Source organism: Bactrocera latifrons, unplaced genomic scaffold, assembly GCF_001853355.1.
Source record: "Bactrocera latifrons isolate USDA-ARS-PBARC rearing strain unplaced genomic scaffold, ASM185335v1 scaffold_126, whole genome shotgun sequence".
Taxonomy (NCBI): domain Eukaryota; kingdom Metazoa; phylum Arthropoda; class Insecta; order Diptera; family Tephritidae; genus Bactrocera; species Bactrocera latifrons.
Genome location: NW_017534697.1, coordinates 206,755 through 234,068, shown reverse-complemented (window position 1 = coordinate 234,068; position 27,314 = coordinate 206,755). Strand labels below are relative to the sequence as shown.

At 37.4% G+C, this 27,314-nt stretch overlaps 2 protein-coding genes and 1 long non-coding RNA gene across 8 annotated transcripts in view; 2 read left to right on the top strand and 1 right to left on the bottom strand.

The window, feature by feature from the left end:
- LOC108978718 (guanylate cyclase soluble subunit beta-1) overlaps positions 1 to 27,314 on the top strand; it is a 95,322-nt gene that overhangs the window by 60,230 nt on the left and 7,778 nt on the right. For both annotated transcript variants that reach the window (XM_018949123.1, XM_018949125.1), the window contains exons 16-17: positions 415 to 572; positions 23,866 to 24,553. In XM_018949123.1, the coding sequence (XP_018804668.1) occupies positions 415 to 572; positions 23,866 to 24,352 (645 nt within the window). In that variant the 3' untranslated portion in view covers positions 24,353 to 24,553. The remainder of the gene's footprint in view (positions 1 to 414; positions 573 to 23,865; positions 24,554 to 27,314) is intronic.
- Positions 534 to 17,252, bottom strand: LOC108978719. Of its 5 annotated transcripts, none has more exons than XM_018949130.1 (10): positions 15,277 to 17,252; positions 15,127 to 15,215; positions 14,937 to 15,036; positions 12,262 to 12,371; positions 11,890 to 11,993; positions 9,809 to 9,904; positions 6,047 to 6,203; positions 5,131 to 5,249; positions 1,275 to 1,713; positions 534 to 1,220 (listed from the first exon to the last, which is right to left on the bottom strand). In XM_018949130.1, exons 1-10 carry the CDS (start codon positions 15,404 to 15,406, stop codon positions 1,092 to 1,094), a joined length of 1,473 nt encoding a protein of 490 aa, XP_018804675.1. In that variant the 5' UTR covers positions 15,407 to 17,252; the 3' UTR covers positions 534 to 1,091. The 5 variants fall into 5 exon arrangements, with proteins under 5 accessions (XP_018804675.1, XP_018804674.1, XP_018804672.1 ...); XM_018949129.1 differs by having other exon boundaries at positions 534 to 1,713; positions 15,277 to 15,939; positions 15,994 to 17,252; XM_018949127.1 differs by having other exon boundaries at positions 534 to 1,713; positions 15,277 to 16,364; positions 16,502 to 17,252.
- On the top strand, positions 17,061 to 18,988 carry LOC108978720. Its single transcript, XR_001994131.1, has 3 exons — positions 17,061 to 17,148; positions 18,126 to 18,230; positions 18,289 to 18,988. It is a non-coding gene; the product is annotated as an uncharacterized LOC108978720 (long non-coding RNA).

The following is a 27,314-nucleotide window of genomic DNA, read 5'->3' as shown; positions in this document are numbered from 1 at the left end:
TCACTTACCTATACTTCTTAAATAAAAGCACATATCCGTTAGTACAGCATTAATTTATCAATTTTCAATATACATTAATTATTTGTATGATATTTCGTTATTTATTTGTTTAAAAATTATTTAATTTCTCCACAAAATTGGGTGATTTTGTACTAATAAACGATATACAATTATCTTATAACCTAAGTAAGCTTCATTTCATACCAACAAATATACCATATACATATACATATGTATATGTACAAACGTTTTCCATTCGACTGCAGCGAGATAAGCAGCAAGATTACAAAAGTACAATATGAAATTATTTTCTATATCGAAACGAGAACGCATTTAACTCAAATTTAATTAAATCCAGGCTGTGGCATTTTGAATCTGCTTCATTTGACAATTTTCTCTTTCTCATTTCCGCAGCAAGTGACAATTGGCATTCATTCGGGCGAGGTGGTGACCGGCGTTATCGGCAATCGTGTGCCACGCTACTGTCTCTTCGGCAACACGGTGAACCTGACAAGCCGGACAGAGACCACGGGTGTGCCGGGACGCATCAATGTCAGCGAGGAAACTTATCGGTGAGTGAAAGACACGGATTTTTTGTTGTATATTTTACATAAATGCGATTCTTTGGCAAAAAAACACACACAAATTCATTCGAAAGAGTAACAGTAATGAACACTTTGACACTTTTGCTAATCCCAATATATCCAACAATTCACTCACCAATCTCGACTACTCGTTGACTTGTTGGCAAAGTAAGTTAAGCCAACTTGCCACTGAAAAAAAGTGAATTCTATGAAAAATAAAGTTTCTGCATTAAAAAATGTTTGTCAACGATTTCGCCAACTGCACGCTCTCCACACAAATGCAACTCTACTGCTGTGCCAATAAAGTCAAAGGGCAGCCAATAAAGCGACAACTCAACAAAAAGTTGAGTTGGTAAAAAGCGTCAGTTTCGTCTTCAAATGTTGTTGTTTATATGGCAACAGCGCTTCTCCTGATGTCCGCACAACTCGGGCAGTTCATATAACTCACTTAAACTCGTAACACGTACTTACTTACTCGTATATTTAATATTGTTATGACAGGGTTGGCTAGCTCAATTGGCGCTCGATGCATTCTCTGACCTTGCCGAGAGTGTTGCTGCCGTTTTTCTTGTTGTTACAAATGCAACTGTCTTGCTCTGCCTTTTCGTTGCTGCTTATGTCGCTGTCGGTGCTAATGCTGTTCCCGCTGCTATTTTCGGCAGTCAACAGCATCTGCATGGGGCTGATAATTTCGACCGCTAACGGTTTCTCCACCACAACAGCGAAATCATTTTGGCTTTCCATCTCTAATTGCTCCTCTGCCAGCTCTGTCGTGTCTTCCTCCATCACCGTCGGCAAGTCACCCGTCATGGTGGCCTGCTGCTCCATCGGCAGCCTTTCCTCCAGCAACAGACTTTCTACGACCTCCACAGCTACTTCCACATCCACCGAAGACTGCTCCTCCTCCTTGGACTCGGCAAAATGCACTCGTTTCCGCGCACCACTAACAGCACCGCCGGTGGCTTGTAATTTCTCCAGCGCCGCATTGTTTTCGTCATCGTCCTCTTTCTGTGGCCCCTCGAGCTCCTCCATCAAGTCGATGTAGCGGTGCAAGCGTCGGGGCAGTCGCAGCGTATCTATGCCGTCGGGCAGTTGGCAGTTGCGACGCAGCAAGTCACGTATGCGGCATCTGCAACATGTTGAAAATAGAGACAGTTAGCACTTTAGAGAAAACTCACGGGTCAGTAGTGCATGTGCGGAGACGAAATATTTGTAGGACCAGCAAACAAAGCAAACCCAAAATATGGACCAAAAATAACGTATTTAACAATTTCAGTTTGAAACTTGAAAGTAGTCCCTTTTATCGGTTCTGCTTGCCGATATATGTATGTTTGCATTCAAGCGCCTCAGCTTAGACGCGCGTGCTTCTTTCAAAAGTTTGGAGACTTTTAAGTGATAAGTTTCACATTTGAAAAATAAAATGAGAGAAAGAATTTTTAAATGTGGACACCGAGGCTGTGTTGCACACTGCGCTATATATAGAATAAAGAAAAGATAAAAAGTATAAAATGAATGAGGGAAATCAAAGGAGTGGCAGTTAGTTTATATATAATATAATCTGCTAACAATTCTTTTTGAGAGAAATTATATGTATGTTGTGTGAAACCTTAAAGCGACAATTCACTTCCAACATGAAGACGAATGAAACTCGCCTGAAGATAGCCGAAATTTATACATTTCAACAGGTCATAGTACAAAATATGGCTTCAAGAGTGCAGAATTTATGACCGACAGATTAGAACCCGTTCCGTTAAGATTGCATATGTTATGTGTTGAATACAATCACAGTATCTAGAAGAAAAAACATGAAACAGACTTTCTAAAATTTCACACCTTACAAAATAAGCCAAAAAATACTTGTGGTCCTCCAAAATAGTCCTCAAATAAGTAATTGCAAACAGCTCATAGGCCAATTTTACACTTGGTTTAAGTTAAAGTTTTGCCCACAGCAATCTCAGTTCAGAGCAGAGTGAGCATCTACTCTGCGTTGTTTTTATTTGTGTAAATTTAATTCCGGTGAGCATTTAGCACCAGAGTTGTCGAAACCACATTTCTCTGAAATATGATATTTGTCATCTGAAAATTGTTTTCAATAAGAATGTCTTGACACAAGCAAATTAGCATGGTATTTTTAATTTTTTTTTTTTTTTCATTACACAACCAATATTTCAGTTATACATAACCATCCTCTAAGGCAATTTGTCATTTTATGCGATCCAATTGGCACAGAATTGCCATTCGAATTGCTAGTCAAATTGGTTCCATTTCGTGCGAGCTTCACTCACTCGCCCTTTGTCACACTTCTATTCGTACATTTTTATATTTTTTGCCTTGAACACTTTCGTATTCTAACCTGAATGTGTCACACGAAATTTATGATCGGACCCATTGACACACATAGTGCAGAGTGGAAATTATTTATTTTATAGGGCAATCATAACTGCTTGGCAGAATAAAAATTAAAAATGTATTATGATTTATGAAGAATGTCCAAAATTGCTTCATTGCATTTTAGAAGGTATGTCCTCAGTTTTATTGTTCTGTGAGCATATATAAAGGTTTTAATAGTARATACTTTTTAAGGGTCCGACTTATGTAAGCTCAGCAGCAACATTATGGGAATTGTTGAAACTCGAAACATAGAATCTTTCTTGTCAAAATATGAGCAAAAATATTTAAAAATCTTACAAGTCAGTGAGCAATCAGCATATTCTTTAAAACTTTCTTCTTGTAATTTTATGAAAGAAACAACTAAACATTTCTAGGAGTTTTTAGAAGCAATGCGAGAATATGAGAMGTCATTCCTTCGAAATGCAAAGCTGAACGAAGGCTGCATTACAGAACAAACATGCACACTCACTTAGGTGCCACCAAGTAAACACAAATCTTGAGTGAAAATGCGTACAACGCAGTCCACCCCCTTGGAAAACATTACATATATGAACAAATGTATGGATCTCTGTATGAGTACTTGGTATCTCCCGGTAGTTACGGCAGAAAGTTTCGATGCGCACAATGTTCTTCTCCCCATTTGCCAAGCACATTTTCACACATTATACAGTTCCTTATATACACGCTGTTATATAATGATATCCATTATCGTGATGACGAAGCAACTTCTTGCGCTTTTCGCCACCATTTACCATCTCACTCCCTTCTCGTTGAAGTTACTTTGGCGCTTTCATGTCAACTAAATTTCCACTACGCCCGAAAAACTGGGGCGTTGTGGGCGAGTCGCTTGTGTATTTGCTGTACAAAGCCGTCTAAAGTCGATTGATAATCAACAATTTTCGAGTTAGTTAATTAATAGCGACAAAGGAAATTATTCGCCTTTATGATTAGATGGCTTCAGTGCTCTTCTGCGAGAAGCTAAATGTTTGATAAATTACATTATCCATTTGTTTATGCCTTAATTAGGACTAAAGAGCCCATAAGAGCAAATTTGTTAAAGAGTATCGCKTGGAAATGGTTTTCATAAAGTTACAATACAACAGTTTGCATTAAGGGTGTTCTAATTTAGGTTCTATTGTATACATTAATTGTGTTCGAAAGTACAAAATTCTTTAAATAATGACTTCTTTAATATTAAAACTTTTAAGGATTGAAAACTTATATCATATATTCTTATTATTTCAATATTCACTCTACTATACGCTCTCAAACTTTGTTTCCAAGCAAACTAGAATTCGAACTTTGTAAAAATATTAGATTAATTAGCAATATACAATTCGGTTTCGATATCTGCTTAAAAAATATTTTGTTAATAATCGTGTGCAGACTGATAACTAGATAATCTGSTTTTTAAGAAAATAATCAAAATTAATTAAGAATTACCCTAATATTGATGCTGAATAACGGTCATTGTTGTTAACTCGTTTAATAACTTACAATATTGGAAACTTGAAAGGACTAATTATCTAGTAATAGCTTCCATTTTGTARTTCACCATTTGAGAATGGTTATTTCAATGCATTACAATCTTTATGAGTCAAAATAAACTCTCTCGAAGGTGAGTGAAAGGCAAACATAAAAGCGTTTAGAGTACCAACTTTCCCGCTATTAAACAGGTTCAAGGCCCTAKGTTCCATCTACACWAAACCTCAGTTGCGCCCAGCAAGATCTTAGAAGGATATAGGAGATGGCASAATGTACCATAGGTCGCAGATYAAAGCCTCAATTATTTTCTATCTATCTATCTAACTTAACAAACACATTGTTTTSATTCTCTTTTCATCATCACTTTTATARAAAACTATTCAATTCAGAAACAATTTTTAATCATTTATACAGAACTCAGCAAGCGATAATGAGTTTAGTTTTCGTTTCTACTCTAAACCAATTTTAATTTGCCTAAYAAGAGCATAAGAAGCTCGGCCGAAACTGCCGAATCACACCGGCCTACAAATCACATTGAAAATTTAATGAGGCAAACCAAATTGATTAAATTTCAAAACCACAAATTTATCAATGCCCAACCAAATTAACCGTCCCAGCAGTAAAATAACGGTGRTTGAAGTAGAACTGTAAATACAACTACAATACTCACCTACATAAATGCCGCAGGGAGACGACGCCGTACACCTGCTCCTTGGTGATGATGCGATCAATTAGAAGGCGGCCGTATTTTTCGAAAAACAGTTCGCGGCGTGCGCTGTAGATAATTGGCTACATAGGGTGACGAGATGAAGAAACACAAAAGGAAAACAAATTTAAACGAAAGTTGATGTGAAAACTTTATTGTATTCTAATAAAGCACAGAGTGCACGAAATGTGATAGTGAATTTTACACTGTGTAAAATGAAAGATGTGTAAGTAAATTTGGGAGCGAAACAGACCAAGTGAAGCGTAATTTWATTACAAAGCTCCTTCCGCGTGCAAATAATGCATCAATCTTTGATGGTCTCTCAAACAGAGCCAAGGAGTATTTATACAGACTCAAAAATCTGGGTCTGTCACCGATGTTCTGAAAGAATGAATGAATCTATAAAATGAAAATTCACATAATTCACATTCTTATTCGCAGCCTAGCAAAAATAGAATCCCACACTAACAATGCTGCTTCCATGGATATTTCTCGGAAGTGCCCAACAGTGGCGCCAGCAACCACAACTCGCAATTTAGCCATGGCCATCAATAGGAATCGTCCACAGCCACGACGACTGCGGCATATTTCAACTTTCTAACAACCATTGGAAAGCACTAACGCATTACGCGCGTGCCTCCAGYCACTGCTTGCGAGCATGCCATACTTCCGTGCATAGCGACAGTGAATTTGTAGCCGCAGCTTAATCACCTAGGCAGTRCGAAATTTACAACATTGGTTAATGTTGGTCTCATGTCGCAAGTGCAGTGTCTGTGTTGGTGTAATTTAACGCGCACTTGAYGCTTATGGCTCGGTGAGTCTGTATGTATGTTCTACTCATATACATTTAGCGTGGTGGCTAAACGTGCCGTGTGCTCACCTTATATGGCATCTCGATCATTGGTATAGTGCGCAGCAGAATTTGCAGACACGACACATTTTGTAGAACGTAATTGCGCCCATTCTCGGTGAGTTTCTCCAGTAGCGCGTGTACAACCGAGGCRCCGCCATCTGGAGGGGTTGGATGGGCGCCGTATCTGAAAATAAGGAAATAATTATTATAAAATATGAATCGTATAAATTTGATAATTCTTCGCTAATACATACATTTATGTCTCAGTCATAGTTCTAAAATAAAGTATAAGACATTACACCCGTGAAATTTCGGAACATGTGCTCCTTACCGCAAYATTGTAGGCTTGAAACAGCTATCGAGCTATCAATAGGTAAGCCAACAAATATCCTGGATTTATCAATTGAAATCAATAGATCTCTTAGGGAGCACAACTCTTCAAGAAACAGAAATTAAATTGAAATCTCCTAAATGCTCGATAAAAACCAATTCGACTCAGTAACTCTGACCCTGCGATCCGGTTATCGAACCAAAAAAGATTAAAAAGGATTAAGGTACAATTATTCCATTTTAACTGGCATCTACATCGACAATGTAAGAAACGGGTATGTATTGTATGAAAGTCTGGTCCTTCTGCGGCATGCAAAACCGAAAACGGGTGCTCCTTTGCGAACCAAGTTTACAATAATGGTAAATAGACACAATGAACACGTGATTACAATAACATCCTTTCGTGAGAGCACAGCCGCATATATTTTTATACATAGATACATGTTTGGCTGAAAGGTGCCTGTGGCTAACGGAAGGAATTTGTCGCAATGTATTTGCAGTTCAGGACTAAAGTCGAATGTTTTGTCGCTGCAAACGAGTAAGAAGTCAAGCAGTGTGTTTAGGCACCCGGACATGCAAGTACAGATACATTTGCAAGTAATGACGGATATGTAAGCCGTGGGATAGACAAGCTGGCACAACGCAGAGCTGAATAAGGTAGAATACAGGTAAAACTCGACAGTCGGCTGCCTCGTTATGCGAACAGCTAGGCGTCGCCGCAGCTATTTCTCGGTATGCATATCCACTTTTATGTTCCGCAATATAAACGACGTACGTACGCACACACACACACCTAATTGATTGCAAATTTGCTTCAGTTGAAGGTGTTGTCTTCCTAATGCCACAATCTATGGTGTAAATAAACGCAAACTCTCATTGAGAGCTTGTGCCGTCGGGTATTTRAAATTACAACCACTCACGACAGATAACGGTGCAACTCGTGGCAACACTAACAGTTGTATGTAATTTCTTCATAGGCAGAGAATGAAATGATTGCCATAAAAATGCGGACAACCGAATACAAATCAGTTTGGACTTGCAAATGACACTTGGGAATATTTATAGACGAATTCATTGAATAATTTTATTATAACAGAGGCTATTTTCTTTTCTAAACTCCTTTAAAGATAAGTTTATTACACGCGCAGATAGGAGGTTAGCTATTTTCTTTTATAATGCAATCTCCGTATTTCTTTTAAGCGTAGAAGAATCACTTACTCAGCGGTTTTATCATTTTGGCAACTCTCTGCAAAGGCAGATAAGAAATTGTATATTTTTGAACTCTTCCGAATGACAAATTCGACATATTCGCTCGCAACGGTGATCAACGTTTTTGCTGACGCATGCAAAGCACCGTTCAAAAATTAAAAATTTTAATATTACAATGAATGCGAGATTTTATTGCTCCAGCCAATGTGTGACAATTTTTATTCCTTCCTCGCATTTGATTTCAATAAAATTCTGCTGTCTCCTTGCGCCACAAGCAATCAAAATGCCGCCGAGCCATTAATGTGCACAATTATGTGAGTGCTTTGTGGTGCATGACAGTGTTACGTAATGCACCGCACACACATACACCTTCATGTGGATGTGTGTGTATGTGAGTCCGACTGACAGCTATAAGCCATGGTTACTCAATGCAATTCGCCTTCATGGATGTTTCTTCTCATGTCCTCTTTGCATGCCGTTTCACTATTCGCCTCTGAAATTAACTTGTGGCAATAAAATTCTCTAACTGCCTTCRGCCCCACTCATTCTCATAGCAGCGATCTCTGTCTCCACTGCATCTGTGTGTCCGTGAATGCATGTATGTTTGTGCCATTTGAGGTTCCAATAAAAAGCTGGCACACTTAAAATTTGCCTTGGCACCCACAATTTTGGCAAGTATGCATGAATTCGACAAGCGTTGCATACATTTTGGCGCGCTCGCGCGATATTCGTCAAATCGTGCACATAAGCACATAACCAGCTAGACAACCAGACATCTTGGCTAGGCTGCTGGACAAGTAGACAATATGCGGAGTCAGTGTAAGCGTCCTTCCCCAGCCCTAGCACATGAAAATCAGTGGGGCGTGGCAGCGCTTGGTTACTCAGCAAATTTATGGCATATGCCTTTGTGTGTTCGCGTGAATATATTCCGCATTTCTGTTCGTAAATAACGGAAAACGACGCTTTGGAATCAATACTACAAATTGTTTTAATTTGCATGCTGCCAATAAATATTTCATASAACGAAATATTGCCGGAATCAAAGAATGAACTATGAGAATGAAGAAATGTGGAAATATTTTGGCCAAAAAAAATGTTTTCCTTTCGTTTCACGGCATTTCCACAACTGATTTCTTATGACCTCGCGTAGAAATTAAATGTTGCTGTTTTCTTGTGCTTTCATCCTTTTCAATTGCTGCTGACTTATTGCTTCACAGGTCACGTTGTTACTAATTTCACAGTTTTTTGTAAGGAAAGCGGTTTGCGGAATGATTTCGATGGAATATTTTGCATTCATTTAATAATGTTTTAAGAGCGAGGTAAATATTAAAGTTGTTTCAAGCCCATACTTTTGTTATGAAATTAAGGGATTTGTTCAGAATAATATCAATACTATTTCAAGTCTTCTTAGCAGTGAGTTTGGGTCTATCAGTTTTCACAAAATAGATATAAAATCTACATTTTAAAAGCTTTAATATTGTTGTTTTCAGAGGAATTTAATACTTTTTTCCTTATATAATAACAATTAACTGGCAATAACTTCAATAAAAAGTACACAAAATATACACAATATGCATGTGTGTCTGTGTATGCGTTCAAGCAATAATTGAAATTTTAACAGTCTTTCGACGTTCACTGGTTGGAATGCACATCAGCGCCAAATTTGACCGAAATGTTGTTTGGAATTCCGCCACTAGTGCAACACTAGAAACTGACGCTTTCGCTTAACTTTACTTTTCGCCTTTTTTGCCTAATCTGATTGTTTTCGCTTTGCCATGTTTCCTTTGCTGCAACATGTTGTGCAACACTGGAAATGCGCAGCGAAGTGAATTATTTTGATAACGAGACACACACACACACCATTAGGTACTGTTAGTTGGTAGAAATGTAGTCGTCGGCATTCACTACTAAAGTTGGCAAAGAGGAATGCGCGGGAGCTTCACAGAAAGTGATGCATTTATCAGTTTGCCTGAAAGCGCACAAAAAATCCTGGTTTCTCGCTATGTAGAAGCAAGTAAAAAATTGTAAAGAATAATAATAACAATAAAAATATAATAAGAATAAGTAGACAATAGTTAAGAAAGTATCGTTTCCAAGCGATTTCGCCATGAGGCTTTGGTGCGCAGCGCGCTGCACTTCAAATTATTACCAATAATTCCAATAAAAATGAATATTTTATCGTTCAAATTTGCTGGCCGTCACTTAGAACAGCTATTCAGCCTGAGGCGTTTCGTACACTTACTTGCTTACCTTAATAATATCAGCAGCAGGTCAGGCGCACTCGCCTGTAAGGCAACACGAAGCGGTGATGAACGTCCGCACGACTCGATCGGAATATCAATGAATCTGAAAGATTGTCAAAATAAACAAATTAGAAGATACTGTTAGAATGGAGGGAAAATTAAATTCCTACTTGGAAAATCATCCAAAGTTGGAAGTATATGCATACAAATTATTGGGAAAAGTGCTCTGAGAGAACGTAGAAATGTGTGAAAGAAAAAACCAAAAGAAAGAGGATAAACCATACATTGAATATACATACATATATTATATAATACTAAGATTGGGTATATATCGTTGTTTCAAAAATCTTCGGATAGAAATATCATTAGCTTCGACTTCAAGTTCGATATCTGAGCAAATCTCTTGCGAAAATTAAAATTTTATATAACTTTTGAAAGTTTTATACTCCCTCATGATGACATATGATACAAAAATATTGGATCGAAATACTTTGAAGGCAAAAACTTAGAAGGTATGCCCGAAATAAGAGGTTAGTTTGGAATAACTCCTGATTAAGGTGGAATAGTCGGTTTAATACTTATTAAGCAAATTTTTCATCTCACTCTTTAACCTGTAGATTAAAGTTGAAGATCTTTTGCACAATAAAAACAAATATGGATAATAATATTGAATGTAATAATAAAATGGATATATGTGTGTGTTGTATTTAACACACTCACACTCACCAAAAGATCGCAGCAATGGTTTCTAAACCTCTCAGAGTAAGACTACCAAAAATCCCATTACTTTCATACATATAACTCTATTTGGAATCAAAAAASGACACACTCCATGCAAATACCTCTGTTCATTTCAAGTATTTAGGTAGTGAGCATAAGCATAAAATAGCAACCCTCATTTTGGCGAAATATGGGTATTTGCACAGGTTTGGTACCTGTTCCTAGTTTACAATAAAAATGACTTAAATTCATTTTCCTTTTTTTTTTTTTTTGATTTTCTTTTTGTTTTGATATTCGATAATATGCGAGAGATTGTTAAACTTTTACTAAACTAAAATGATTGACATTTTTTGGTAAAAACTACTCACTTAGCACCAAAAACATCTACGCGCAAGCAGAAAAGGTACAAGGTGGCAAACATACAAACACTTTCCATCAACAAAAAAGGCTTTGAAAGCGAAAGGAAAATGTGTGGCCATGTCTGCGCCTGGGCATTCCCCGCCTGCACAAATGTTTTTCATTTCCATTGTGATAAAAGATGTCGGAACCTGGACCGACAACCCCTTTATGTTTAGCAGACAATAAAATGCTTGCAGTAATATTTGAGAAAACCTTTTTAGTAGCTGATATTTTTTGCACATCGAACTTTTCTCACAAATGCATATTTTAAGTAACTGCTGCAGAGAATATTGAAAGTTAAACACAGTTAAAGAATTGTAAATACCTACAGATCGTCACTTAAAATGYAAATTATCGTAACATCGTTTCCCATAAGTTTTCGTGAGAAGACAATTACGGTCTATAAGAAACACAATTTCAATTTTCTTGATACTACGTTCTTTTGCATTTTATTCATTATTTTTTTTTTTTTATTTCATTCAATTTTGTGTTATATGTCACTGGCAATGAATCGCTGCTGGAGTAATCACCGTTAGTCTGACAAATGATTAATTAATGCAATTAATATTAAACTGTACGTTAAAATTAAAAAAAATTAACAGTTCTTTCGTAAATCGCACTCTGTAAGACGTTTGCAGCGAACGTAATTAAATTAATTTCCTTTGAATTAAGCATAAAAGCTTAACGGCGTTTAAAACTAAATGCAGAAGACAAAAGGCCTCCAGCTGCAAATTTCGTCAATTTTTGCAAKCTCAAACGACAAAGACAAAGAAAGTTTGTATATAAAAACGTACATATGTATGTATACGCAGACGATGCCTACAGCCACACCATTTATTTGGCTCAAAAAAAGAGAGGACCCTCTAATGCTGAGGCTAAGGTGGCTACACCTACGCCCTACTTATCTCWTAATATCGCCTTACGGGTATGTGAGTATGGATAAACTGCAACCCGAGTGCAYTCACTTACCTCACCATACGTTCCTGCTCGAAGCGCGCAATCCAAACTGGCAGTTGCATGCTAAGTGATGTGGCATGATGAAGAAAGTAGACCATGGCTCGCGTGTTCTCATCCTGATTAGCCGGAAGGAGCATGCAACGAAAAATACTATTATTCCCCAAAATGGTGGAAATTATCCGCATCAGAAAGTTTTTACATAATCATACGAACGAATTTGAAATGAACCAAATACTAATAGGAAAGTTGAAAATAGAAAGTTTCAGGTTTAAGCAAAATTTTAAAGAAAACTGCCAGCGAAAGCAAATGCAAAAACAAACGGTAAAGGATTAAAAGCAGGGAGGGTTTATGTGCCTCGAAAAGAGTGCAACTAATCCGCTTAACCTGGTCGCGAAAGTCGCTGCGCCAACCGGCTATGAAGTGTGGTGCATGGGGACCGAATAAGGCGCCCAAAAATATCCGTTCAAATGTTTTCTCGCACGAATAGATCTCTTCTGAAAATGAAAGAGAAAAAACGAAAATTGGAAATCAGAAATTAGAAATTAGAAAAAGTTTTCAGCATTGCTTGTATGACATGATTATTGAAATAAGCGGAAAGGTAACACCAAGAGAGGTGTTCATATTAATTAAATTAATAATTATTATACTTTAATATGAAATGAACCAAATCCTGGGTTTCACTTTCAATTAAGTTACCTTATTTTTACTCCCAAACAAAATGGTTGCCAGGTGTTGCATCACCACCACTTTAGTAAAATCACTTAATGCCTTAAAACCCAAAACTCTTAAATGCTAAGCACATTTGCACTACACAASCAGCCAGCCATGGCCATATGACTCGTTTTAATATGCTTGCTTCCCATACGCCTAGTCGGCATAAATTAAATTGTTTCCGGAGCGAAGTTTGCTGGCACTMGCCTAGTGACGGCTGCGTTATGCAAACGTGTGCCAGTTTGGCAATTTAATTTGCACAATTGGCAATGCAATAACCGTAAACAACGCACACGCTACCACAGCAACTTGCTGCCCCCCCAACGCTGGTATGAGTCCTGCACCGTTTCATGCCAAATGGCTGAAATACCAATGCATTCGCATAGAAAGCCTGTAAAATTTGTACACTCTTCGCAYAYACACACACACTCGCCTCTGCATAAGCCAACTGCCATGAGGACCTCGCAAATATGCATTTCGGTGTAAAAGTACACACTGTGGTGCCTATTTTGGCGAGCGGACGTACTGTGCAAGTCTCTGAAAGCACGCCATGGATTCATACCGTTTGCAATGGCACATGCAGGGCAAGCAAACTTCCTGGTTGGTGCAGTGAGGCACTAAAGCGCTGAAACATCGCGCTGTCGGAAATGATTGCATTAAATAAGCCAATATTGCAGAACGCACTTGTTGCACGCACACACCCAACCGGGCATTGTGGCACATATGCATGCACTCTGGTGCACACATTGCAACGACAAGCCAGCATTCTCTTTATTATCACTCCGTAATGGCTCAATGTGTGTTGCTCTTTTGAATGCAGCAGCAGCTACCCTATGCCACATCCATCCCCCCCAATACTCTCTGCCTATTTACCAAATATGCTCTAACCTAGATTATGGCAATTAGAATTTGCTCCCCCGTCTTTGCTCTTTGCTCTCTTGTCCACTTTGGCATCTAACGGATTTTACACGCAAAAAATTGCATTGATGAAACCAGCGAGGTCTTTTCCCTTTCATATCGATCGTTAAATATTATATTAGAACATTTTWCAACAAGCATTTTCGAGAAAACTCAATATGTTGAAGCTTTATTTTTTTAAAAGGCTGGGAAATTAGTTCAGCTTAAGTATAATTAGATAAGAGAACTGATTTTTGTATTATAGAAATGCCACAGTTAATAACATTAAACAAACTTGGAAACTCCTTAGAAGAGATCACTTAGGTACCAACATTCAAATTGCGGAACATGAAAAGTTGGCTGATTATCTGTAGTCCATGCAACAGCACAGCACCTTAAAAGCCATATTCCTTCACATGTCACCCTTTGAGCGTCCGCTTGGGCTTATTTGCAATCCCAACTAACCTTAAATGCCACGGTTCCTCAGTCAAAAACTCTCCCAACTTCTCCGTTTCTTGGCATGCGAACAAAGAGACGGTCATTTCTAAGTAGTTGCAAATATGAAAACYTTTATATATTTCGATTATTTACAACTATGATTACTAAAAATTATGAAACGTGTTCCGTAAATTTACTTTAAATTATTTAGCAAAGTTTGAGTAATTAAAGCGCTTATTTCTTAAACCAAGAAGTACAGCAAAACCGAGAACTGAAGCCATTCATGTGTTTGTTTCATTATTAACTCTAATTAATCCGGTTGTCATCTGCAAAACTAAAACAGGAATACTTGCCGACCCGAAACTCATTAAATATTAGAACGCGAAAATGTCTACGACTCAGAAGAGTGAAAGCCAGCCGGGAAAGCGGCTCATCTGATAGTGACTTCTTTTACACACACTGGTCGGACGTGTGGCAAATGTGCCTCGTCCCGCTCAGCTCGAGCATTTGTCTTTTTAATTTTGCTAAAAGCACTTCCAACACAGATTTTGTAATTTCTACGCAAACATAAGCATTAATCCACCCAATGCCTAAAAYAAGCTCGTTTTCCGCTTTCCGCTAAATGAATGTTGTTGTTGCTGTGTTCATTTGAGGAGGCTGGTTACCGCAAAAGCTGTGTCACTGACAATCTACTACAATATTTATTTTCATGTTTCTTTTTCTATGTTTGTGTTCAATGTTGACACTGAAAAACATTCCATTTAAGCATAAACTCACACATGTACATTTGAGCTTGCGTGGATTTGACATGCGATTTTAATTAGAGCCAACATACAAAGGCGACAGACAAAACGGCAAAATAATTTCAAAAGCGTTTTAGACACTTCTGCCTCTACGAACGACTTCTTGGAGTGCTGGTGTTCGAGGCAGCAATKGAATAGGATAGGTGGAGTGCTACTTATAAATTGTGTGTTCTGACACAACGCGACGTATGCTGTAAAGCGTTCACTTACCCAACAACAGGACCACAACAGTGGAATCACGTACGCCCCAATCCCAGCATGTCCGCAGCGCWATGTACAGAATATTGTGGAATTTGCCCATGAGGCAGACCTGTAAAAGAATGCAAATCTAATAGTAAATCTKTATCCTATCCTATCTAAAAACTTTCAAGAACACTTCCATCACGCTGCCTTTACTTACATCTCCATTTCCGCTCTTYTTCTCGCGATGATAACGCACTGCGGCCAACACAGCGAATCTCGCCACCTCCTCCGTGTGCATATTTTGCCCTGTGAGTGGGACAAATGACTGTAATGACAATTGACAGGCATTTCGGGATGCTAGGCTTACCATCACTGCAACCGCCAATCACAGCGTTCAAGTGGTCCAGTACGTCACGACGCGAGGAGCGATCCTGCAGCCCATTGCGTGTGATTTTATCGAATGTATTCTCGAAGAAGCACTCGAATATGTATTCCATTTGAGATTCGAATCAGCTAACTACAAACTAATACTGTATACTTCAATAAAACACAATAAGTGTTCACAGCAACCTATCTAGCGGACCCTCGCTGTCGATGTGAGCAAGTCTTCAACGTTTTATCGCTGGCCTCTACGGCTTAACTCGGCAATTACCTACCAAACACACGCCCATCCAAGTGCCAATGAAGCCATAGAAGCAGACGCTAGTGCATAGCCGCTTTGGCGAGCAAAACGCTAGGCGTAATTCAATTAGCAGCAATTGAACCCGGCAATAACTTCCTAAGAAATGCGCTGAATGCTTTTTAAATTCCAACAAATATAGTTGTGAACACTCAATGCGATTTGCAATTCAAGTAACGACTTCACGTTACCAAATTATTAAATTGTATATCAAACGTTTTCCTCTAAATACCCGTATTTGTTGTTGTTGCCTGCCTTCCGCCTGTGATTGACGACCCAACCATCYAATGGCAAGTGCGTGTCCATTCAACAAAGGAGAGTAAGYACCCAAAGCTTAGATTTAGTGTTCTCCTGTAGGAATGATTACTCCTTAGTATGTTSAAATTGCGCTCCTTTTCAACGTACAACTTTACGGCCTTTGCGACTTTCGTATGTTCTTTCGCTTTTACTTTCTTCCCGAAGTATCACATACAATCGTCACGTTTGCTTTCCGCCTTATGACACAGTTGCGCGCACCAGACCCTCCACAATGCACGAATAGTCAAATTCTACTGACCGACTGCCAGAAAGTATAAGCATGCTTCCAGGCGGAGCGCCTAAAGCTGCCGTCTATAAAAGCTCAAGTGAAAGAGCGCAACAACGCCAAAGCAACGGTACCAAAAGTCTCTAAGTCATTAATGTGTTCTCGTSGTATTGAGATATTACTTTTGGGTATGTATGTATAAAATGGAGTAATAAAGAGTTTTTAATGGTCGAGTGGAGTTCCTGAAGGACCTCTTGGAAACCACAACATAGTGAGAAGTATCAAAAAGGGAAGAATATTTATTTAATAAAMAGTGCCAAACTAATTATGTCCGCTGGTTTCATTTCATTTATACTTGTGCTGTTGCAGCCATTCCAGAAAGATACTTACTTTAGTTAATTAGCAAATCGGCTAATTGCTAATGGACTCACTTAAACACCGCATCATATCATCTGTGCTTCATTTCGAACACAACCGCTCCACTCCGCACGAAATTTTTGACTTTTTAATCACAACATTACTCTAATTTAACAATTAAAGTCTTTATCCTTTTATCTTTCTTAAAAAYATTTACAATTATCTTTTAAAGTTATCGTTGGTTCTCATACACATCGTTGGCTCAATACACAATCAACAAGTTTCTCAGTCTCTTTTGTTCACGTTCTTGCTAAAGCTCTTAAGGCTCCGCTCTCCCCATCTTATTCTCTTTCACTGTATTCACACATGTTGGACTTTCTCAGCTGGCAATGCTGGCAGTAATGAAATAAGAAAAGCAAAATAGTATAAACAAATCAATCCAAGCAAAAGCGCTCCTAATATCGGCCTAAACGAATTTCAGTTTCACATAATACAATTAGAACTACTAATACTTATAGTTTCAAAGCGTTAAGAGATCGAAATGATGGGACTCTTTTGTTTATAACTTCATATCGAAATTTCAATTTGCTTGCGTCGCACTTCCACTCCACTTCTTACAGTTAGGCATTCAGAGAACAATTTTACAGTATTTCTACTATTTTCACAACAACTTTACACACGTAAGTATATAGCTAAGATAAAATTATTAGTTTTTTAAGTCAGTACTTTTACTTTTTACTTTATTTATTTCCGATACTTTTCCGCTATTTTATTCGCCCGCCTTCACAACCAAAGCCAAAGTAAGTTAGACACCACCGATTACTGATGTCMAAATCATATGGCTAGTTAAATGTAAGGTGAGCGCGAATCTCTTCGACAACTTATSAAATAATTGCTCGCAGTGAGCGCACATAAACGAACGAATTGAAGAGAAACTTTGCAAGTTTACCAATCCTATTATAATTTGCTCGATAGTTATATGTATGTTAGGAATTTCCGTGATTTCAATAACCATAAAATGGGAATTAATGTTTTTAGGGTGTAAATGGATAAAAGGTTACTAACATACATACTACTATGATCTAATTGAAAGGTGAATTTTGCCCATTTCATCTCCTTCAACGTAATCCCCCCGCTGCAATACACTTATGCCAACGAATTTTCCAGTCATCATAGCACTTGGAAAAATCCTGATGGTGCATTATCTCACTTCTTTCTTCAATAAATTCAGACGTAGTAAAAATCAAAGAATTCACTTTTAGAGCCTCACAAAACGACGCGTATCTCAAATACTAATTAATATTTTGACGTGCAGTTTAGCATAGATATTAATGACCGATTCGAAAAACGCGTGAAGTATAAATTAAAAATTCAATTTGATWACAGTAGTATGTATGTGTGAATATTATTAATTATTCATCTGCAGAAATAAAACATAACATAAAAACATTTAAGTGAAGTCTAAATATGAACGCTGTAACGCTGTACGAGAGCTGTCCGCGCATTAAAAAATCACAATGCTCTTTAGAAATAGTTTACAAATCTAAATAACAGAAACTGTTGGCTTATGGATGCTTTTTCGAAAATGGCTATATTAAATATATCTGTCCGTTAAGTCACTCCAAAAATCTCTTTTACTTATTATCAATGCTTTCAGCTTCAGTTACAATATTTATCATGTACATTGCACAAATTACTTAATCTCTGTTCAAAAGAGGATTATCAATTTAAAGTGTTTTAAACAATGGTTCTTTAAAAGCAGGTAAAATAACCTATTCAAAACGAATAAAAAATGTTCGATATAAAAAGATTTATTTTAGGAGCTTGAATCGATGTAATATACCTGCTCAGATGACACTGTCTCATCAGCTACCTCTCACGTTCGCAAGGAAAATTTCTAAACACTGTGCTGGTGCTAGTATAAATTGAACTGTTGAATTGCACAACAGCACAATCGTCAAAGTATCGTAAACTAGTAAACATCTTTAGCGGATTTTGCTAAACTAAAAAGTGACAAGATCGCTATTATAATAATTATGACTGAAGTTACGGAAATTGAGTTATTAAAAAACAAAGAAAACGAAATTAAAGCAGGCACCACCATAATGCCTAGTAATCTTAACATCATCGGTTGTCCAAGACCAGGTGGAGCTCTGCAATGTCTGGCCGATCTTGCCGCAGCCATCGCAGCTGAGGACCTAATCGACAACAGCGATAGTGATTATGACGACGAGAGCGACACAGAATCGGATGACAGTGATTATTTTAGTATCGACATACCCTTCCGGGCCCGTAGGGCATCCTTGCCAGCTGTCATTGAAGCACAAAAAGTAACTGAGGCCGCAACTGCTGCCATGAGGAAGTTGTGGACCCAACGCATGGCACGTCGATCCATGTATTTGTAGAGCACCCGCTACTTTTAATACTTGGAGAGTGGATGAATATACATGTATAGATTTTTATTATTTATTGTTGTTTTATTGAATGTGACTCAAAATCCATGCTTTAAAAAATGTTCATGAAAATTGTGCTGAATAATTTATAAAAATATAAACTTTAATTCGAAATTATCATACAATTATATGTATTAAACAAGAAGATTTTGAATTTAGACATCCTTGGTTTTGTAAAGAATTTTCATTCATGAATTCGTCGATTAAAGTTTTTCCAATACGTCAAAATTAACCCTTGTATTGGGAGAAATTATGGAATTGAATATTAATTATCAAATATCCAACAAGGATATTAAGCTTGCCGCGAATTTTTTAACATCCCGAAGAAATCGTCAATAGTTCTACGAAATATATTTATATACATTTTATACTATTATTCTCATATTCAATACGGTGAAAATTTTATTTACGAATGAATGCGAAAACGTTTTTGACGATATAAAAACTTAAGGTTAAATTTTGAGTATGTTCGTACTAATAAATTTCATACGAAAACATAACAAATCTGCTGCTTATTTTATTAATAGAGTTGTCCACTAATAGAGCGTCCATTTAATAGAGCTTTCGCTGTATTTTATATTTGTGGATTGTTTTACTATCCTAATTTCTAAGTTGGTTAGAACTGAATACAGTGTTTCCATTCAAAACGTTCGATGTAACCAGATATAATTTGAAATGAATGAAAAAATTATGTAGATATTACATTCTACTATAAATACTACCCACCTACTTTTCCGATAACTTAGTAAAACCAAATGTTTTCAAAMTATTTACAGCTACTTTAATGACAATCTCAAATATTTATTTCAACAACAAGATTAATGAATTAATGAATGTCCTTCTAACTGTGACGTAAGCAACTCTCGTGTTTTCGCCACGCCTTCAACTGTTAAAACGAAACGTACAACGTAGGTATTGTCTAAAAAAGGGTGCAATATCCTAACAATGGCGAGCCGAACTTTTGCRATTCACTTCAGCGGTCTCAATCACCACACAAGACTACTCTCTAAAAGTAGACTTCCTAGAACTTCATGAATATTTATTGCCTGCCTTCTGTGGTACCTGTTTTGTGCTAGATCTTTCCACTGTCAGAAAATAGTTGAGAAGAGTATGTAGTGCTGCCTATTTTTTTGATATAAATTAGGGTTATTTCAGCAAAGTGGCACATTCGCAAAACAGCAGCGCTGGTGTTGCCATATTACCACCTCAACCATACCAAATTACTCCACCGAATCCCGCAGAACCTTCGGCATTGCAGAGACTAGCCACAGTGAGGCAGACTCCGATTCTGATTACTATGAAGGCAACACAGGCAGAGACAGCGAATTAAATGTGTCCGATTTTATCACCTTCAGCTTACCATTTCGGATGCGTCGATCATCGCTACCAGCCGCGCCCGAAGGACAGAAACTAGCTGACGTGGCCAAATAGATTATATAATAGATTTGGTCACGACGTATGGCAAATCAAATCGTTGCATATCGATTGACGGAATGAAGAAGTGTTAAAAATCTAAAAGTGAAGAAAAAACTATTTATAAATTGAAAAAAAAAATTATGTTCGAAACCAGAGAAGTATAAAAGTTTGATTTGCCTTCCTCGTTAAAATATTAATATTTATATACGAAACAATACCGTATTAGTATTGTTGATTCATATAATACATTATTTGTGATACAAGGTGCGTTCCAAAGTAAACAGGACTTAAAAAACAACAGAACGGGGTTTTCTTCAGAATCAATTTATTTTATTAAAAATATACAGCGAGTGTTTTAACTCGTTTACCGGTGCAAGCCTTTTTCTAAAAGGAAGAAGTCGCACGTCAGGTAAATACGGGAATGGTTAAAATGTGATTTTTAGTGAAATAATCGATCACAATGATGTCCTTTGAATGTTGAATTCTGAGCAATTTTTGTCGTCAGTCAATTAGTGCGGAACAAACCGTGCACACACTATTTGTAGCCCAAATGTTCGGTCAAAATACGATAAATCAATGTTTTGGAGATGTTCCATTTCCATGAATTTCAATGATGATTTTGATGAATTCACGCACAGTTTCAATGGATTTTCCGGTAATCGCGGATTTTGATTGGCCCACGTTGATCGTCATTTATGTCCTCACGCTGAAAGAACGCACCTTTGTACAGAAGTCAAAAGGTATAGTACATTGAAGTACCATTTATCCACAGTCCACAGCTAATTGAACAGCAATACTTTCGGTATAAAGAGAATGGAAATAGCAAAACATGATTATCATATAGAGTATATTCTGGTATCGACAATTTCTATAAGAGAGTTGTCACGCACAATTGAACCTTAAAATCTAATCCATGTAATGGATTTTCTGTTCATTTGGTACTGTGCAGAGTTAAAAACTAGGTTAAAAGATTTAGCTTATACATACCATCATAACTGCAGTGTTCTTCTCCGAAATAACTATCTTAAAGTTGGAGTCAGTCAATTAAAAATGTTATACGGATATCATGAAATTGCTAGCCCTTTCGGTTTACCAGAAATGGTGGCTCAATTCGAGCAGACGTAAATCAAATAAACAATTTKATTTTATTTATTTCTTTCTTATTATAATCCAGTACAGTTTATAACCGATCATTAATTAATTAACAACAACAATTCATATTCGTTCAAACGTTCGCCTACAATAACAAATTCTCAGCTCTCGCTAAGCGCTGAGCCAGTACAGCCTCCATTGCATCGTCCGCCGCATCAATCATACTATTCCCTCCAATTTCAGCAGGAGTTGAGGCTCTTCGAATGCGAAACGGCACATTAATACAGCAATACGTACAAACAGAACCTTCGAAATTATCACTGTCCTCCGAGTCGCTTCCAACTCCTTCGCCTYCGTTTCGTACAACAATGGCAGCAGCAACGGCACCGATTTGGTGCAATCTTGATGGTCCTGCATTTTGTGGGGCACATATTAGTGGAGGTTGTTTTGATGGTGGTCTGAGCGGCAGTGGTTGAGGWGGCGGCGGTGYCGTGGCAGACCCCTCTTTCGCATCTTCACTTCTGGGCTGATTCACGCACTCGAAATCATTTACGCAAGGCATTTTATTGAGAACTCTGAAGATCTTCCGGTCTGTTTCAAGTTGACAGAGTTTAGAGAATACATCGACTTGAGAATGATCCAGCCAATTTATACCAGAAATATCGTAGAATAAGTGTCTGTATATATACATATGTACGTAATATATGTATCTAAGGCGAGCAGGTAGACGTGCACAAACAGAGGAGTTTCTACAATTTCAAGGGATCACGCAGCATTGTGCTGTTGTACGGCGTAAAACCCAGATTTTCTTCACTCTTGACTCCGGGTAAACGTTATTGGTTTCTCGAAGGCCGCGCACAGTYTTCTTTAGCAATTAATTAAAATACACAATTTTTCTCCTTTGAAAAGATTCAAAAAATYCCTCGACAGGTTTTACCGATGAATTTTGGGAATTCCGAAGAGATATGCATTTGTTTGTTTTTCCTATTCCTTTGAAAAACTGGGCCGCCAAAATTACGTGGAGAACAGGTTATGGAATCAGTGAGAAATTTCCCAAGTTTTTTTGATAAAATTAACAGAATTATTAGAATTTTAATACTCTTTGTTTTGAACATACCTAGATTTTTAGTTTTTTAACAATGATGCCTTGACTGAGACTTAAATTATTAAGAAAAGAAATAWTGAAATACTTCAAATTTGTAAATAACAATATCTAAAAGTAAATTCATTATTCATATGTCACCACCATCGATGTATGTCCAGCCATCGAGTTTCAGAGCACCTGCATTTGAATTTTGCACTGAACTGATGTCTAAAATCTAAAACATTAAATGTATTATTATGGAATTAGGACAAAAMCACTTAAAGGGAAATGTTGAATATATTGATTTCCCTTTCTGATTTAGTAAGTAGTTTATTGAAGTAACTTGAATCAGGAATTGGAGTTTATTTTAGCCACCTCGTCTTTGTACAGGGCTTACCGTCTTAGCATTTTCAAAACAGGATATCTTTATTTATTTCGAAGGAATTTTAAGGTGTCACATGAATTTATTTACAAATTTTATTAGCGACAAACTGAAATCGAAATATCAAATAGTTCCCCAAAGCAACGACTACCTCTATCAGGAGTCCCATACCACCCGAACCTCCATTGTCTAATCCACATTTACGCCATTAATTTCATTGTAACACAAAAGCCTATGCATGTTCCAACCAACATGCATCATTGCCACAATTTACGAATCTCTAAGGTGAACTCTGTTAGAGCAGAGTGGTAGAGCAGAAAATGCTGAAACCACCGAAGCGTGTAGCTGGATAAATCGTCTTATCACCAAGGACATGTTTCATGCATTACTCAGCTGGTAAGTAAGAGTTTATATGTGTGTGTGTGGACGTAACTCTTCGAGGCACTCAAGTGCCACAAGCTACGAGTGCCCAGAATATGGTTAGGTTGATAAGCACCGGCATATATTAGTGCGAATGTGCAAAGTGAGTATTAAGCCAAGTTTGCATACATATATTTCATTCAAAGAATGATGACATCGGTGTTACCGTTACAGCAGAGGAATGCACATTTATATAGAAATTCGTATAATTAATGAGCTCTGCTGGGGCAAACAGAACTACTTTCAAATGGATATCTAAAGTGACATTCATAACATATTTAAACGGCGCGTTCAGCGTTTCTAGGCTGCGGCTGTTAACCCACTTCCACTTCCTTTTAATACAAATTTTATAGCGTGCGGTTCAGATATGAGGTAAGAAACAGAGCACAAAAGCTCTTTTCATGTTTCTTGGCTTTTCAGCTGGGATTTAATTTGAAGTGCACAAAGCGCCAGTTTGCCTAAGCATTTGCATTACTCAATCACAATCACTGCAGCTGTCAGTGAATCCATCTAATATCTTATCTATCCCATTCTGCTTCCACATTTACAGATTGCTCTGCCAGGAGATAAACCACGATGATTCATTCAATCTCGAATACCGTGGCCCAGTCGTCATGAAAGGTAAACCGACACCGATGGATTGTTGGTTCCTAACACGCAACACTTCGGCAACAGCAACACGCGTTAGCGTTACCGACTCTCCATTGCCACCGAGCACACCACCACCATTATCATCATCGACGGCAACAAACTCGAAAACCAATAGCAACAACGCAGCAGGGACCGTCTGCGGCATAGGCGAATCATCTGCCGCAATTGTGGGAGCAGCTACGCAGCCATTGTGCACAGCAGATGATGGTGCTGCAACTAGTCAAGCACCTTTGGCAACGGCACACACAAACACTTTCTCACCCACATCGCCGGTCTCATCATCCTCCTCCTCGGCCGTTACCGTGGCAAGTGGCGGCATCGCATCCGCCGGAACAGACGCCAACATTGATGTGCCAGCAGCTGCGCCACCTGCTGAAYTGACATAGGAAATGTGCAACGACTCGTCATGCTGCTGCTGAAACATACTTTAAGTACGGAGTGGGGGAGAAAGGACTGAAAATGCGGCCAACAAATAAAGTGAGTGGGGTACAGATTAGATTGGATCGGTTTGAATTACAGCGGTTTAAATTGCAATGTTGTTGGCGCATGAAGGGAGTAGAGCACTGAATATCCACAGCACATAACAGGTAATTTATGTTAATGCCTCCACTTGTCACCTTACAGCTAAACATATTAGTGCTAAGATGAGTACAAAGTCAAACCAGATATGTAGTATTTAAAATATCTTATCAAAATCAACTTTCTCATTAGCTTCACCTGTATCGTTGTTCAGCTTGATAGGAATTGTAATAAGAAAAATTTGCGCCTAAAACCATGCAACTAACATTTGATCATTTGACAGACATATTTTCCCCCTGTGTTGGCTTGAAAAAATAATAAAAATCCTTCATACAATSACTAGATAATGTTATTTCAGAGATACATATGTGCAAAACTTGAACGAAATCATCTCCACAGACTTATAAAATAGAGTTTTGAAAGAATCAATCTTACCTAAGGACCGTAGAGCTGACGTGGCCTAAAATTTCGTATTTTCTATTTCTAAAATTTTACTCGGATCGATTYGAAATTTTAGAAGAATTATATTTTTCACAAATTATAGTAATCAAATAAATTATGTTTTAAGTAAAGTCTGCGGTAGTACATCCTGTTCTCAATGATAATGTAATTACCGAAAAACGTTCTTAAAATTCTGCCGATGCAGTCTGCCCAACACAAATGTCACTCAATCTCATCGAATGCAATGAAAATTAATTACATTGGACTCTCATCCTCAAATGTGCATAACAACAATGTTTACAGCGTATGTATGTATATAAATGCGTTAGCAAAAAAAATAAAGAAAAGTGCAAAACATAACTTAATGAAATCATAGCAAGTACAAAGAGTCTCATCAATCATAGGGATTATGCCCGCAGGAGAAATAATATAAAAAATAACAGTGAACCACAAAAGGAACATAAAAACGATTGTCATCAAACCGAAAAAAGCTGAAACAGAACAAAGCAAAAGCATTGCAGTAGTTGAACAAAAGCGAACTTAATGAAAAGGCTAAGCACAATTTAGAACATTAGCCGAGACGCTGTATTTTTTAATCAAAATCACACCGTGGGCAAATGCCTAAAGGTTGCAAAGACACAATTCTGCAGTTTCTTTTACATTGTCGCACCAAATTTAATGGGCTCCCTGATTATAGGTGAATCAAAGAAAATCTTTAAAATATTATCCACTCACTACCCTTTTTATAATAATAAAAAGCAACAAAAAAAATTATCGAGTTTAGTTCAGGCAAGATAGTATTCGAATTCTCGAATTCCCCCTACAAGTGGTCTAACGGGTATCTTCAGTCCAAGTTTTTTTTAATTCAGATTTAACATTGTGAAGAGGACTCAACTGACAAATTGCTGACAAAAATTTAAACACAAACGTTTCTTTTATGGACTATAAAACCCTAACTGGCACACCGAAATAAAAGCGATGTTCGACGCCTTTTTTACCGATCAGCGTAAASGCCGTCGCGGCATGGCAATTTAAGCGGCAACATTGCTTCGAATTCTCACTTAAATTCTGAAATTAGTGCAGTTAGTCGTCTTCTGCAGCCAATTTCACTTCTTACCTTGCTRTTAAAAACGAATTTTTCAACGATCAACATTGCCGCCGCCTTTATTGGGTATATGCCATACAAAATCTGTAAATTGCCGCTTTTATTTTAGAATGGAAGTAATACAGGGTTAAGTGCTGCCTATTTGTTTGAACAACTAGTATAGTTTGTTTGATTGGCTCCTCTGCAATGCTTGAAAATCGAAGAAACTTTTATAAATCAAGTAAGAAGAGATTCATAGTAGTAAAACTAATAATATAATTGAAACAGAACTTGGTAAGATTGAAATGCAGTAGAATCCAAGAAAATATAGCTGTCTTCCAYGCACCAAGCGTTGGGTAGTCGAAAGAGTTGTTTCGTATTTTGTCAATAGATGTCGTAGCAGTCGTATTTATATCTCCAGTGCTACCAACCACATTGTGTCATACTATACAGTGTTGGAAAGGTGAAATTTTAAACTTCATTTAACCGGGGGAAGTTGAGAAAAAGTTACAGCTGTTCAAAAATTAGTGAAAGTAATGAAGTAAATCGCTATATTTTGAAATTGATGTATAAAAAGGGAGAATGTCACGCAAGCCACCAATGAAAACTGTGAAGATTACGGAGACGATGMTGTATCAGTTCGCGTAGCACAACAATGGTTCGCTAGCTTCCGTTATGGAAATTTCGATTTACTCTGATGTCTCTAGTGGAAAAATGGCCAAAATGTATATTATTAGTATGAATATAATAAAAAACTAAGTGGAATTTCGACTACCCAACATACCAGATGCCCAAACAAACGGGCAGCACTTATGGTGCAACACTGCGCCTTCTGCCTTCTGACGTATGCGAAATAATGCTGTGAAACTGTCTTAGTGAAGAAATCTTTTTTACATTMAAAACGTTGTTATAGTTTGCTATAAAAAATTATAATTGATTTTAAGCCATATGTTTTAAAAGTACAAGAAAATAAGAAAATTGTATTATGGCATAAAATATGATAGCACTGAAGAAGTAGTTATAAGACTTTAATGAGATATACGCGTACTCCCCTGCTTCAACRCTACAACTTTGTTGGTGTTTTCACATGTAAATTTTACTGTAAAAATGTAAAATGATGTGAGCACATTATGGCCTCATTTTGGGAAACTACTGGAAGTAYAAATATGAACCTCTGTTATATTGAGAAATCTAAAATCACAATAAGCATAGTGAAGACAAAAGGATAAACCTAGTTTTCCTTAATATTCATTATCCTCGTTACTGATACTATTTTCAGCTAGATATGTCGAAAAATTCCACCA